The 16,047-nt window shown below is 50.9% G+C and overlaps 1 protein-coding gene across 1 annotated transcript; it reads left to right on the top strand.

Moving 5' to 3' along the window:
* The first annotated feature begins 1,046 nt into the window (after positions 1-1,046).
* On the top strand, positions 1,047-4,583 carry LOC146764281 (uncharacterized). Its single transcript, XM_085565249.1, has one exon. The coding sequence runs from the start codon at positions 1,445-1,447 to the stop codon at positions 3,248-3,250; it is 1,806 nt and encodes a 601-aa protein (XP_085421375.1). The 5' UTR covers positions 1,047-1,444; the 3' UTR covers positions 3,251-4,583.
* The last annotated feature ends 11,464 nt before the right edge of the window (positions 4,584-16,047 follow it).

A 16,047-nucleotide genomic window follows, 5' to 3' on the forward strand; every position in this document is an offset into this window, starting at 1 on the left:
GGATTCGGGAACCGTTGCTGCAGTTGGTGTCTAAAGGACGGCGGTGGGTGAGTCTCGGTACTGGGGGGCAGGGGCCCTGCCAGGAGACATTGGCTCTCGTGTGCCCGTGGGGGGACACGCCAGCGCGCAGGCATGACGAGAGTTTCCGTCATCGCTTTAGAACTTTGGGGTTTGTTGCAGTAACTGGTTGAGACTTGCTCTAAAGGCAGCGATGGCTGTTACGCTGACTACACAGCAGAAAGAGATTTATAAACAAGTTCAGGAACCCCTGCAGAGAGCAGGTGTCAAATTTCCTAAGAGCCTTGTGAAAGAGTTTGTCAGATGGTTATCAGTAAGTTTTCCGGAGGTAACAGAGCAAGTAGTGAGAGAAAGACTATTTTGGAAGCGTGTGGGTGCAGTGCTGACAAAGGCAGGAGATCCCTCAGTGAAAGAAGGTTTTATGAGAATGTTTTTGTTCATTTACGATGTTGTGAAAGAGAGTGCAGACACTCAGGGCGCCCGGGAGCAAAAAAGAGCCCCGTCGCGTCCCCTGTGTCCCCCCGCACCCCCTGCGGTGATAAAACTAACCGTGAAGATGTAGATTTAGTTCTTAATTCTTCTCCATCTCCTGCTTTTGCTCCTGCAGCTGAAAATCCATGCTTTGCACCCACCATCCCCCTCGTGCAGCCACCAAAAGATGGAGGCGGCCACGCAGTGTTCCCTGTGCTCCCTCTGCCAGACTTCGCACCCCTCCCTTCACCCGTCCCCGATCCCAACGCCTCCTCCCTTGTGGCGATTCAGCCCCCGGCTCAACCCACATTCCAGCCCACATTCCAGCCCTCAGCTCCTTCTCTCGCAGTAGCATCACCACCCCCTGTCCCTGCCCCGCTCCACACGGCCCCGCCGGCTGCGGCCACTCCCACACAAGCCGGCCCCTCTCCCTCTCTCTCTCTCTCCCAGTCTCCCTGACAACGGCAGCGCCGAGACTGTCAGCACGAGGAACCGGGAAGCGGTCAGTGACACCGACCCTGCGTTCCTGGCCCCTGTGATCTATAATGCCAGGGGACAGAACGCCAAATGGGTGCCCCTTTCATATGATAGTATTAGGGAACTTTGCAAAACAAAGCGTGAGTTTGGGGAAAGAAGTGATTTTTTAAAGAGCATTTTAAAAGCTACTCTAAGCTTCAAAACATATGTCCCTGCTGACTTGAAACGTCTTTTCAGTTGCTTGCTCCCTCAGTCTGAGTTTAGATTGTGGGAAAGAACCTGGAAAAGGATTGCAGGACATCTCCTCCCAGAGATTTTGCAAAGTCCAAGCCATTCCACAGATATAGAGGATGAGGAAATCACTTTAGAACATCTAGTGGGTGAGGGTGATTGGAGCCAAGCTGAAAAGCAAGCCGCAGGCATCCCCAGAGCAGTGTTGGACCTGTCCAGGGATGCAGCAGAAAGTGCATTTTTTAACATGCCTTCTAAAGAACCTGTTGTTTCTTATACCGCTTTGAAGCAGTCTGTTGCAGAACCATTCATGGATTTTGTGGATCGAGTGCGAGCCTCTGTGGAAAAGAGGGTGCAAAATCCAGAGCTCCAAGACCAACTTACATTAGAACTTGTCACCGCAAATGCAAATGAAGCCTGTCAGCGAGTCATCCTGGCCCTTCCATCATCGCCTCCCCCCACACTTGATCAGCTCATGGAGGAGTGCACCAGGAAAGCTGTGCTGATGACAGAGGACTCAGTGATAAAGCCACGGGAAAGGGTGGTTGCTTCAGCAGCAGCAACCCCTAGGACTCCTGGGTCTGCAGGGCCTCCTCAACAAGGGGGGAAAGTGGGAGTGTGGGGAATCTTTTTCCTTTATACTGGCAGAGCAAATTGTATCTTTTTCAGAGTTAGTTCACTTTGTTGTATGATTTTATCTTTCTTTCAGACTAGCAGAATGTCAATTTCCACATTCCTGCTCATCGTTTGGTTCCAGGGAATGGCCATCTACCCTTCCACAGTGGATGCATGGATTGTTCCACAGCCCAAGAAAAATGTATGGGTCAGGCTAGCCCAAGCCTTGCAACAAGATCATATGTGTTTGTCCACTGCCTCAGCAGAAAATCCAATGTCCACATGTTTAATAGGGGTGCCAAGTAAGGAGGATGAGTTTCCAATTGATCTGGTCCATTTGCAAAACCAGGTGAACGAAAATAAAATACCTAAAGGTGCAGGACAAATTAAAGCACCAGTGCGAAACCCCCTCATTTTGTGGCAAGGATGGGTCTCACATTTGCCCACTGCCAAGGGAGAGCCCCAGGAATTAGAACTCCTAGGCTCTGCAAAAGCTGAATTTTGCATTCAATTTGATTTTTCCCCAACCAAAGAAGTAAAATTATATGAGCATGTCAAACAGTACAAGGTAGAATTCAGAGCAGGTCAATGGTGCACAGCTGTCTATAAGCTGAAATTTGCATCCACCACTGATTTCCGTCCACGCAAGCTGGACAAGGGAATGTTTCTTATCTGTGGGGACAGAGCATACCCAGGAATCCCCTCTCGTCTTATTGGAGGTCCATGCACTTTTGGGCATCTGACCCTTGCTCCCCCCAACATGACCCAAATTCCAATTGGGCAAGCAAAAGGTGAGAAAAAAATTACTAAGCGGAGTGCGAGTCAATTTGATGAACATTGTGATGCAGAAATTTACCATTGGGCAAAATCCAAAAGAGTTGCCGTATCTGGGTTTTTACCATGGGTTGCGGCAGCCAAAGCATTGAGTGAATTAGGCAATCTAGAATGCTGGGTGACCAAGCAGGCAAATTTAACATCAGTGGCCCTGAGTGACCTCCTGGAAGACGAGGAAATAACCAGAAATGCTACCCTCCAAAATAGGGCAGCTATTGATTTCCTGCTGTTGGCACATGGTCATGGATGTAAAGAATTTGATGGGTTGTGTTGTTTTGATCTGTCATCTAAAGGTCAGAGTGTCCACTCATCCATTCAGGAAATGAGAAGCCTCATTGGGAGTGTGAAGCAAGAAAATGAGGATTGGTTTAAAAATCTGTTCAAAGATTGGGATCTTTCTGGATGGGAAGTGATTCTTTTAAAAGACATCCTTTACTTTCTAGTTGCATTGTTTTTAGTTCTGTTAGCATTCGGGATTCTGAAGCGAATCATCTCCAAGGTCATCACCTCGAAGCTGAAGGCTTCTGCACCAGTTTTCATCGCTGCTGCCAACACGGAAAGCGATTGGTGGGAAGACGACAAGCAGAAAGACACTGCAGTTTAAGAGCCACAGTTTTACTTTCTCCCAAGGCACTGTTCTTCTTAATAAGTAAAGAAGGGGGAATTGTAGCTATCATGCTGGCATGGTAGCATGGAGGAAGGTTTTGGAAAGGCCTTGGGAATGGTAAACTGAGGAAAAGGATACATTCATGTATGCCCCATTGTTTTAGAAAGGCTTTGGGAATGGTAAACTGAGGGAAAAGATACATTTATGTATGCTCCACTGTCTCGGGAAAGTCCCGCTTCAGCATTCCTCTGTAAACCCCCTTCTCCCCACCCCTGAGCAGTTCCCATTGGACCTGGCCCCTGGGGTGGTTCTGATGTGCCTTAGCTGGACACTGTCTCTATTGTTTAGACCTTATCTCTTAATTTTGCTGCATAAAACTGTATCTGGGCAATAGCCCGGGGCCTTTGGTCCCTGCTACCGTTCAGGCAATATAATCTCTCTGGACAAGCATACCATTGGTCTCTCTTGGTCTCTTTATCTCGAATCCTAGCGGCGACTGAGGCAATGCCGCAGCTTAGACCGTGCTAACCCAGATGCTGCCTGGTAAGCCCAGGGCAGTGGGACCGCGGAAAACCCCGGCCCTGGAGGGGACAGCTAGCCGGCGGGTCCCGGCGGGCCAAGGAGGGATGGGGGACAGCAGCGAGGAGCCCTCAAAAGCAACAAGTGGCAGTCCAAAGAGAAGCAACAAGAAAACAGATTATCCAGAACCACACGTGATCTGTCTCCTCTCACTCCCTGCACTTGGAGAAGGTGCTGGATAAATGACGGAGGGCAAGTGTAGGAAATCAGGAGGAGCTCTGATTTTACTCCCCGTGTGCTGCCGTGCAGCCTCGGAAAGGAGAGGAGCTTTTGTGCACGGCTGAAGCGTGCGAGTCCTCCGGGAGTTCCACAACCATTCTGAAGCCTTGGACCCAGCTAGGGGTTTTTCCCTGATGCTGCTCAGTTTTGCTTCATTGTGCCCAAAATAAAAAAGATCACAGGAAACAAATTTAAACATGGTAAAAGACAAGAGCAACAGGTGACAAGACTCTGAAAATTTTTGATAGCCTAGCTTTTTCTTTTATTGAATCTTTTGTTAGTAGAGATGTTGCTAACTATTTGTTTATGACTTTTGACCCACAGGGACCTCTAATTATGCCAGTTTAGTGTTTATGATTTTTTTCACACCACTGTACGACAGAATAGTTAAATCAAAAGCGGTTTTCTATCCCAAGGAGACCGAAACATTAATTTGTCTCTCCCAAGAAGACTAAAGCCTGTGGGTTTAGTGTCACATCCCACAGAGCTCGGGCCTGGAGCGCTGCTGCCGCGGCCGAGCGCAGCCCCGGGGCCGCTGTGCGGGTGCATTGGAAGGGCACGGACACAATGGCAGCGCCGTGTGTCTTTGTGCTCCAGGTTTGCGCTGCCCGTGCGGGCGGAGCGGGGCTGGCGGGAGCCGCGCTCCCCTCAGAGCCCCTGAGGGCGGCAGCGATGGCGGCGCCGCTCCCTCAGCGCCTGGCCCCGGCCCCGGCGGGCGGGGAGCCCTCGGCAGCGCCCGGCCGGCAGCAGGGAGCGAGCCCCGGCCCGGCCGCTGTGCCCGTGGCGCCGCAGGGGCTCGGGGAGAGCCGCAGGAGCCGCTGCCTCGGGCCCTGCCCCGGACCGGGGGCAGCGGCCGGGCCCCGGCCCCGCGGCAGCGCAGGAGGCTCTGGCGGTGCCGCTTCTCCAGCTCGGCCCGGTGCCCGGGCACGGCCCCGGCCTCGGGGCTGCCCCTGCCCCGCTCGGCTGCCCGTGCCCTGCCCGGCCGCCGAGGCCGCGCTCGCTGCCCCCGGGTGCCGCTGCTGCGGGCAGGGCCGAGCCCCGGGGCCCGGGCACAGCCCTGAGGGACACCCCTGCTCCCCGGGCTGCCGCGGCTCCTGGAGCCGCTGCCCACGAGCCCCCGGCACGGCCGTGCGGCCAATTCCTCGTGCCCTGGGCAGCGCAGCCCGCACGGCCAGGGCTCGGCACTGCGGGGCCGGGCTGCCGTGGGCCAGCGGGGCCAAAGCCTCGCAGGGCTCGGGGCACAGCAGGGCCCGCCAGGACACCGCTCCGGGGATGCTCCCGGCCAGCTCCTGCCCGAGCCCCCGGAACCCGGGCTGGCTCTGTGCGCTCCGGCAGCCACGACGGGACCGACCAACAGCCGGGGACTGGGCTTTGCCCACAGGTGAACCTGCAGAGCTGCAAGCTCTGCCCTGCACGCTGTTACAGCCACGGCAGGGACCAGGCCAGGGAGGAAGGAGGAGCCTCTTTGCCTTCAGCTTCCATGGAGAAGGTTTATTCGAGGTGCAGAGAGCGGGATAAAAAAGAGCCACTCACCCTCGTTTGCAAGGGGTTTTGCTCAGATCCACATCAGGCGGTGGGCACAAACAGCAAAGAAACAGGGAATCCTCACGGCAGGAGTGAGAGGATTATATCAACACTGTGGGACCATCAGGATCGGGAAAGGCACAGGGGACAATGGGGCAACCTGGATTAGGAGATTTCCAAGTGGGGGTTTCAATCAGGGGTTGGCTAAGGGGCTGAGTGGCAGGGAAAAGTCAGGAAAAAGTGGCAGAGTTGCCTGGACAGGCAGGGAAGGGACTGGGACAAAGGGAGGGGAATAACATGAGCGAAGGCATAAAAGGGAGTGTACAACGTTGGGGAAAAAAAACGACTTGAGGAAAATGTGGTGGGATAACAGAATGAACCAGTTAACAATAACTTAATGAAATAAACATAAACTGCAACAGGTTCCTCTATGCTCCAGTGCCGTTGGGGTGCCGGGGCTGGCCCTTTAAAACACAGAACATGGTGTCATGGCCCTTTGTGATGTGGGCCATGATGGTGGCCAGAGACCCTTGTGACATCAGGGAGCCCCACCCGGGCTGAGGGTCTCCAAGGGGCGCAGAGCCCTGGGGTGCCCAGTCCCAGGAGAGCCGCTCTCTGAGGAGGACGCAGCTCCCTGGCTCTGTCTGCGCCAGACGCCGACAGCGACAGCGGCCGACAGCGACAGACAGAGACAGCGACGAGGACAAAGCCAACTCCACCTCCCGGTCCCACAGCACCTTGCCCAGCTGGCTGGAAGCCACCAGCGAGCCGTGGTCAGGGGCAGTGGCAGCTCAGTCCTGCCACTGTCACTGACTGAGGAGGAGGAGAGGCCCTTCGCCAAAATGGACCGAGAGCTTTCCCCTAGAGAAGATGTGGAAGAGACCCGCGAGAGAGGAGTTCCAGGAGCCCAAGAAATGTCCCGGCAGGGAGCTAGGAGCAGCCAAGAGCTGTATCAAGGCCAGGTACGTGTGGGAGTTTGGGAAGTTTCCCAGTCCAGAGGGGGGACACATCAAGAGCTCAATGAAGGGGAAGAAACCATCAGAGCTCAGGAGCTGTCCTCAGTGGAAGAGGCCATCGAGGTTGCTCCAGAGGATGGCACAAGTGACCAGGAGCTGTCCTCAGTGGAAGAGGCCATCGAGAACATTCCAGAGGACAGTGCGAGTGACCAGGAGCTGTCCTCAGTGGAAGAGGCCATCGAGAACATTCCAGAGGACAGTGAGAGTGACCAGGAGCTGTCCTCAGTGGAAGAAGACATAGAGAACATTCCAGAGGACAGCATGAGTGACCAGGAGCTGTCCTCAGTGGAAGAAGACATAGAGAACATTCCCGAGGACAGTATGAGTGACCAGGAGCTGTCCTCAGTGGAAGAGGACATCAAATCTATTCTGGAGGACAGCACAAGGGATGAGGAGCTGTCCCCAGTGGAAGAGGACATTGAGGTCTCTGAAGGGAACAGCACAAGAGAGGAGAAGCTGTCCCCTGCAGGAGAGGACATCATGCTCTCTTCAGGGTACAGTCTGATTACTGAGGGGCAGTCCAAAGTGGAATTGGCCATCAAGCTTAGTCCCGAGGACAGCACGGCTCTTCCCCCAGAGGGGCCCAGCTCTGCCAGCCCCGTGGGCACAGAGGTGGCAGCAGAGGCAGCCCCTGCCCTGCCCAGCGCCTCTCCTGCCCCAGGCAGTCCCACGAAGGCCAAGCCGGGAGCTGCTGCCCCATCCGGAGCTGCTGAGGAGGCAGCAGTGTGGTCAGGGCTGGCAGTGCAGGAGAGGATGGACAGCTCCGATGAGGAAAACAAAAGTTGGCAATTTTTGCATGACATGGAGCCTTTCCTGCTTGGAGACCCTGAGCTGTCCCAGGAAGCGTCCTACAGTGAAGAATGCATGGAGGAAGATCTTCCCAACGGGGATGTCACGAGTTACCACCAACACTTTGACTGGGAAAAATATTTGGACCAAGACCTGTCCCAGGGAGAAGTCAGCAGCTCCCAAGACCCCTCGGACTGGGAAGAATGCATTGAGCAAGTGCTGTCCGGAGGAGATGTCGTCAGCTATGCAGAAATTTCAGACTGGGAAGAATACGTTGGCCAAAACGTTTCCAGAGGGAATGGCAGCAGACCCTCAGGACTCTCCAACTGGGAAAATGACAGCAACACGGGGCTCGTGCAGGAGAACTGGCCCAAGCATGTGATCTTGGCCAAGCCCTTATACCCAGAGGATGACGAGTGGGACGATGTGAGCCTCCTGGAGCTGCCCCCAGAACAGGAGAAAGAAAAGAATGTGGACAAGTGGAAAGTTTTTGTGTCAGAGGGGCTCGCAGTGCCCGTCCCTCGGGAGGCCTGGGCTGAGTGTCCGGCACAGGAGCCGTGCAGCCGAGGGCCGGCGCCTGCCCCGCACAGCCCCCCCAGCCCCCGGCCTGCCCGGCTGGGAGCCCAGGCCCTCCGCGGGCAGCCGGCTGCCCCCAGGAAACGTCCCTCCCGCTTCAGGCGGGCACTGCGGGCACTGCGGGGGCTGTTCCGCTGTCCCTGCCTCAGGCCACGCTCTGAAGACTGAAAGAGACACAGAGAAAGGTGAAGAAGATGAGGAGAAGGAAGGTGAAGAACAGGAAGAAGATGAAGATGACTTCTCCTGCCAGTCCCGCTCCTCTGTGTCGGAGCAGCAGCTGTCCGGTTCGGCTCGAGGGGCTCAGAGATTGCTGCTGCAGCTCCTCCAAGCCAGGGAAGAGAAAAGCCTTTGGATGGGCCAAGCAAGCCAAGCAAAACCCAACCAGGCAGAGCCACGAAGGCCTGGGCAGTGGGGCTTGGAAAATGCCACCCAAAGAGCCCAAAGCTCCCCCATCCCTGCCCCGCACACACCCGGCCCCGGGCTGGAAGGTGCAGCAACCACTTCTGGGGCACAAAGCAGAGGCTCCTGGAACTGACTCTGAGCACAAACTGCTCCAGGACAATGGCAAAGACGACAAAGACAAAGATGAAGACAATGACACAGAAAAAGAGGGCAAAGACGACATAGCAGATGAAGAAGATGAAGACTGTGAAGAAGATGAAGACAATGAAGAAGGTGAAGACAAATAGGATGAAGAAGATGAAGACAGCAAAGAGGAAGAAGACAAAGATGAAGACTAAAAAGACAAGACATAGAATGATTATTTAAGAGTAGATAGAAGAAGTATAGTAATAAGAATTTATAAATACTTAGAAGAGTACTAGGAATAGGAATTTCAATATATGCAGAACAAAAAGTATAGGAATAGGAATAAGAATTTCAAAATATGTAGAAGAAGAAGAAGAATAGGAGTAAGAATTTAAAACTACATAGAAGTAGCAAAGAAGAAGAAGAATAGTAAAGAGTAGGAAAAGAAGAACAATAATAAGAATAAGAATAGGAAAGAGAAAATTGAAGGAATAAGTAAAACTAGCAAATAATTTCTTGTTATTATATATTGTATATTTCTATTACAGTTATTAAATAAAAAATTAATATACATTATCTTCTAATCGCAATGCATTCTAATGTCCCCACGCTGTTCCTCTTATTGAAGAATCTGTGTGTTTCTAATAAAGTCTGTAGGGCACCAGAGCAGAGTGCCGGATTCCATGTCCTGTCTCCCGAGGTGCCGATGGATTGTCCCAGCCCGAGCCACGGAGCGCCCCGCGAGCAGCGCGGGCTCAGCCCCGGCGGCAGCGGGAGAGTTCCCGGCCGGGCCGGCGGGGCAGGGCTGTCGCTGCTCTCTGCAGGCAAACGGGAGGCGCAGGCTGAGCCCGGCTGGCAGAGAGCTGTGCCGGGCAGCCCTTTGCAGCAGGGCTGTGCCGCCAGCACAGCGAAGGCAGCAGAGCCCCGCTCTGCCGCTGCCCGTGGCCGGGGAGCCGGGCCGGGGCTGTTCCTGCAGCCCTGCCTGCCTCCGGCAGCCCCGGGCCGGGCGGGAGGGGTTCCCCCGCTGCAGCCCCAGCTGAGGCAGCAGCAGCAGCTCTGTGCTGCTCCTGACACATCCCTGCGGCAGCAGCTGCACGGGGCTGGGCAGCCGCAGAGCCCAAAGCAGCGCAGCAGCAGCGCAGCAGCAGCGCAGCTCTGGGGCTCTGCTGCTGCTGCTGGGTGGAGAAGATAAAGATGATGAAAATATTAAATATACATAGAAGTAGAATAGTCATAGGAACTGAAAAATACGTCGAAGAAGACAAGGATAAAAACAGTAGTAATATTAATGTAAATTATAAGAGGAATAACAATTTAAGAATATACAAATGATAATATTTAATGAATAACAGAGGTACAGCTCCAATCTCTGCTCCCTGGGACAGGGACAGCACCAGGGAGCAGCTGGGGCTGGCCCAGGAGGGATTTAGGGTGGGTTTTAGGGAAAGCTTATTCCCCAGAGGTGCTGGCACTGCCCAGGCTGCCCAGGGAATGGGCACGGCCCCGAGGCTGCCAGAGCTGCAGGAGCCTTTGGCCAGCGCTGCCAGGGATGCCCAGGGTGGGGTTGGTGGTGAGTCTGGGCTGGGACAGGACTTGGACTGGATGGATCCCTTGCAGCTCAGGATATTCTGTGATTTCATGGAATTTCAGGAGAGTGGGCAGCAGGTGCAGAACAGAAGGGTCTGGCTCAGCATAGATAGAATTCCCAAGCTCTGAGGCTTTTCTGAGCATGTTGGTGCCATCACCTCTGGAGACTTTAAGAACAGGCTGGAGAAATACCTCTCAAGAATAACAATTTTTTAAGACAGCTGACGTTTCTAGTCCCTTCCAGCCCTCTGTTTCTACCATTTGGGGACTTTTCTTAAATAATACTTTTGAAAGCTCACCCTGGGGGTAAATTTACTGGGTTACATCTCTAACAAGTGCAGCAGGAATGTGCCATCTATTGGGCTCTGCTACTGTAGGTCTGAGAAGCAGCAGGAATTCAGGTGTCACTTCTACATCCACCTTTCCACCACGAAAAATACTCCCCAAAAAGCTTTGAGGTGAAGGGAGCAGCCAGTTTGTAATTCTGAGGCTGTTACTTCCAGAGAGATATGAGACATTAGCAGCTAAATGAGAAAATCGGCACAAATCCAGACTGCACCATCCCATCCACAAATGGAATAAAACTTTTCTTTATTTCTACATTTTTTCTTTATTCTCCCTTATCTTGATTTGTTTTCTCTTCACTGAACTTTGCACAAGTGGCTGGAATCAGGTATTCCCTTGACTCCACTCAAAACAATATCCCCAAACTCCTCTGGCAGTGCAGGCAGGAAAACGCCTGGACAAGTGGCTCACAGAGACCACATCGAAGAGAGAAAAATTATTTAAATTATTAAAAAAAAAAAAAAACAAAAACAAAAACAAACTGCAGCCTGCTGTTAATTGGCGCCGTCCAAATGCCGATGTACACGGAGGGCAGGCAGTGGTGCAGTGTGTTAAGAGATGTCTGTATCTCTCCTGGTAAATAAATTGTTTAGAGCTCTCAGATTTCCAGCTAAATGGTGGTGAAGTTTATCAGAGAGTGTTGGTTCAAAAGAGGAACTGGCAATTATCACTCAATTACAGCCCCTGGAAATCAGACAATGAGGCACCATTGGCACAGCCCCAGGAAAACACTGAGGACAAAGATACTCCTCGGGCTGGTGCTCCTCACAGCGAACAAGACATTCATTTTAATGTCATGTACACTGAGCACTTGGATGTTGTCAGATCAATTTGCCCCTTTGATTTTCCAGAGGCCCCGTGAAGAAATATTCATCCCAGCTATTCCATTATTTACCAGGCGTTGCAGCTGAGCTTTTATGGGGGATTTAAAGCCTGGAAGAAGGAGGGGAAGCATGGAACAAACTGCTGAAAGGCAGGGACTCAACCCCCCGGTCACCCATGGCAGCTCCACAGAGATTTTCTGATGGGATATTTGAATGGAAAAAAATCAGATTTTTAAGCAGCAAGGATTTCTCCCATCAGCATTGCCTGGGGAGGGGGGTGAGGGCAAACAGAGCAGCAAAAAAAAGTGAAGTGGGAGAAATGGGGTGAGTTAAATAAACTGGAAGATTAAAAAGTTTTTTGTTTTAAACTTTTAAAAAAAAGTTTAAAGGGGGTGGAACTGAATGAGCTGCAAGTTCCTCTCCAACCCAAACCATTCCAGGATTCCATGAGGTGAAAGCACAGCTGTACAAATCAGAGAAATGCCCCGTGGAGGAGATGCAGATGCTTCACCTCAGACCAGGAGGGCACTTTAAACAAATTATCGTGTCAGACTTGATGGTATTTGTCTGATTGGTCCCAGTCAGAGAGCTGAGAAATGAACAATGACATCAATAAAAGATAAAAATATTTCCTAGAGGGAAGATGAAACAGTTGCCACTGATTTTTCTCAGAATCTTGCAGAGGAAGAAATCTTCCAAGAAAATATCAGATCAGTAGAAACTGTGAAGCAGAAGTGGAAAACTTTCTGCAGAACCTGAATTTGCTCATTTAGAAACAATGGGTATCATTTATTGGAAGGCCCCAAGAAATGTCACAGAAACACCAAAAAAGACCTAAATTTAAATGCACAGATTGATGCTCAGATAGGGTTAACTTGTTCTTTTATCAGGAATGACATGCTCTAGGCTTTGATAATTCAATTACAAGATAACACAAGTGGAGCAAGAAAATGTTTTCAAGTGTTTTTATCAAAAGGCTTTGGTTTGGGAAAGGGCTTCCTAGATTCTTTTCTGATCAGTCAAAGCTTCTTCTTTTGTATAAAATAATGATTTTTGTTCATTTTCTAAGGGAATTAAAGAGAGAATTCTATTCAAAATAAGCGTTGCTTACAAAAATTTCTTACATTAAGCCCCAAGACCATTCCAGTACCTAAAGAAGGCTGGAGAGGGACTTTTCCCAAGGGCATGGAGGGACAGGAAAAGAGGGAATGGCCTTAAACTGAAGGAGGACAGGGCTGGATGAGAGATTGGGAATTAGGAATTGTTCCCAGGGCAGGGCTGGGATGGAATTCCCAGATTCCCCTGGATCCCTGGCAGTGCCCAAGGCCAGGTTGGACACTGGGGCTAGAGCAGCCTGGGACAGTGGGAGGTGTCCCTGCCATGGCAGGGGTGGCACTGGGTGGGATTTGGGGTCCCTCTAACCCAAAATGATTCTCTGAACCGAGACAAGTTGTGCACAACGGCTGTCAGGCAGCAAATTGCTGGAATTGGACAAATAACTGGAATAATCACCTAAAACTGTCATGGGAGGCAAGGGTCAGCACTTCTTGATGCTACAGGTGATGAATTTGGTGTTCAGGGAAAAAAAAAAAATCTTTCTAAATTCCCAAAAGCCTTTTAGCATCCAGCTGGCCCTTCCACCTATTCCTCACCTGCGGGTAGGAATTTGATCCATCCCATGGAATTGCCGTGGGATAATCCCCTGTGAAGGGAATAATGCAGCTTTTTCTCATTGTGGAGCAGCAGGAACCACCGTGCTGGCAGGCAGCAGCAGAGTTTCCTCCCTGTCCCTGTGTCTGTCTCACAGAACCAGTTCCTCCTGCCCCTGCTTTCTCAGAACCCCACGCTGTATCTCAGCTATTTGCAGCTACTTCTGCTCCGAGGCACAGATGTGTGGGATGCCAGATAAACGAAGGGTAGGAAATAAATCCCCAGCGCTCTGCTTGGGTTTTCTTCCCCAGCAGAAAGGGATCCTCATCTCTCTGCACTCTCAGCTCCCTGCAGGGACAGACGAACGCTGTGCTTTGCCTGGCTGTGGTGTTGATGCTCTGCACCTCTGTTTTGGCTCAGCTCTGGAGAAAAACTGAGAAAAAACATGATTTCTTCCAGTCCGAGTTGCTCAGATTTCATATCCTGGCTTGGGTTTGGGTCAGTTTTATAAAGCTGAGGTGTGGAAAAAAAAAGTCTATTTTCCAGCAGACTAATTTCTCCTTTGCCAGCTGTGCTGGCTTCTGCCTCTCCTTTCTTGTAAGTGAAAAAAAACCCACCCAAATATAATCTGTCTCCCTGAAGGGGAATTTTAGCCTCAGCTCAGCAGGTTTCTCCAATTGCTCACATGCATTCCCTGTCTCACTTCTTAACAGCTGGAGGGGAAAGAATGGAAGGGGCTGAGCACAAAGGGTGGGATGAGGAAAACAGGAGAGCACAGGAGAGGAGCACCTTTGGAAGGGGACCAGCACAGGCTGGCAAACTGGGATCTGGTTTTACTCCCTGGAAATTGGGTAGAAAAGTGTTGTGACAGGATTTGAGTCTGCCAGAGCTCTCATCCTTCTGGAGAGCTCCTCAGGGATGGATTAAACCACAAAAGTGCTAAAAAAATGAGGTCATAAGCAAAGAAATTAAGTGTTTATCCACATATCTCCACCTGCCCACTGTGTCTTTGTGGGGTTTTGGTCCTAGAAAATCTTTGTCTGGGGTCTTTTCCCAAATATTCTTTTTGAGGTCTCAAGAGGTGTTTGCTCCTTGTTTATCTCAATTATTTCTCTTCCCTGCCATCCCTGGCTTGGGCAACTGTATCATTTTTTGAAGAGAGCCTGACAGAGGAATGGTTGAACGACAAGGGACATGATACTGTAAAATTAATCCAAATAGGGAGGGCTATGTTATAAACGAGCACAATAGGCTGTCAAATCCAATTAAAAGGATTTATTAATAGCGGAAAGCGAAAGCAAACCAGCGCGCGCTGGGCGGCAGTCGTTTCAACTACCGCGCCTAGCTCTCCGTTTCCCCCCCACTTATTGGGTTGTCTCTTCCGGATGTGTGACGCTCTGGTGACGCTCTGATGTTTCTTCTGCGCAGGCGCACCCTGTTGTTAGGTGGTCATTCTTTGCCTCTTGGTGGCGCCAGTGGTCTTCTTTAAGGTTGTCTCTGCGACCTGGAAATTCCCTCAAAAACAAGAAATGTTATCTCTAGGCACGTTTACATGTTTTGCCAAGTCTGTAACGGAACTATCCTTGAAACATATCTATTTGCTTAGGTGTTTGGGTGCCTAGCAGCAGCTTTTTCAAAACAGTTTTAACTCCCTAAAAAGTTTGTAACGAAGTCGTCCTTGAGAGATAGTCACTGGAATGCATGAGATAGACACTGGAATGCCTGGCAAGATGAGAACATGTTCAGACAAGTAAAAACTTTAATTAAAACTCTATTCTGTGAATATGAGAGACTCTATATGAACAAAAAGGCCTTATTTTCCTAACAGCTACGTGACTGCTGCAAAGTTCGCATGGCCCTGAAGAGTAGATGGTGTGCAGAAAGCAGGATATTGAAACTGCTTGGTATGTAGAAGTAGATAGAGAAGAACAAAGGGGTACTAAGCTGTTCTAACTGCAAGGCCAGCTGGACAGGCATGTATCGATCATAAAGATACTTTTAAGATAATAGTACAAGTCACATAGCAACCAATCATGAGCTCGGCTTTTGCAATATGTATGAGCTAATTAACGACATATATAAACTGTGTAAGCTGTTGTTAGGAAAATAGGGCCTTTTTGTTCATAATATAGAGTTTTCTCACATCCATAGAATAGAGTTTTTACTTAGAGTTTTCACTTGTCTGAATATGTTCTCATTTTGCCAGACATTCCAGTAAGTATCTCTCAAGGACAATTCCGTTACAAACTTTTTAGGGAGTTGAAACTGTTTTAGGGAGTTGATGTTGCTAGGCACCTAAGCACCTAAGCGAGTATCTTTCAAGGACAGTTCCGTTACGGACTTAACAAAACATGTACTCTTGTGAAATGCAAGTAAATGTGCCTAGAGATAACATTTCTTGTTTTGAGAAAATTCCCAGATCACAGGGACAACCTTGAGGAAGACTACTGGCCTTCATCCCACGACCACCAAGAGGCAGAAAACGACCACCTAGCAACAGAGTGCGCCTGCGCAGAAAAGACACCAGAACGTCACACATCCGGAAGAGAAGACCCAATAAGTGGGGGGGGACGGGGGACGAAGGCGCGGTAGTTGGAATGACTGCCGCCCAGCGCAGCGCTGATTTACTTTCGTTTTCTACCATTAATAAATCTTTTTAATTGGATTAGAAAGCCTATTGTGCTCGTTCATAACAATTTGGTGCCGTGACTCGGATCGGGGATCTGGGGAACCTCTCTCTGAGAGGGGCGCCACGATTCCGCTCCTTTGAGCGGACTCAGACCGGGGTTTCTACCCTCATCCCGACCGACGAACCTAAAAGCCTAGAAAGCGAAAGCAAGAAAGGGAAGCAGGCCCAGGGTACCCCTTAAATTTTGTGCACAAAGTCCGGACGAAGGCGCAGGACGCGTGAGTATAAAGGGGATCCGTTCGGGCGGGGTTCGGGATCCCGGAGTACGGCGAGTGTGTGTGTGAATTAGAGGAGAACCGGCAGCCGGATTCTCCAAGCGAGTGTGGACCCTTAGTAGTGTGTTTTCCAGAGCCCGCGAGGGCCTGGGCCACGAACCAGGGGAAGCGATTGTGCTGCCGTGAGTGATTGAAGGTACTCCGGAGGACATGGGGCAGGGGAAGAGTAAGAGTAAATCCCCCTCCCCGGTGG

The sequence above is a fragment of the Lonchura striata genome, chromosome 35 (assembly GCF_050655825.1).
Source record: "Lonchura striata isolate lonStrDom1 chromosome 35, ASM5065582v1, whole genome shotgun sequence".
NCBI lineage: Eukaryota > Metazoa > Chordata > Aves > Passeriformes > Estrildidae > Lonchura > Lonchura striata.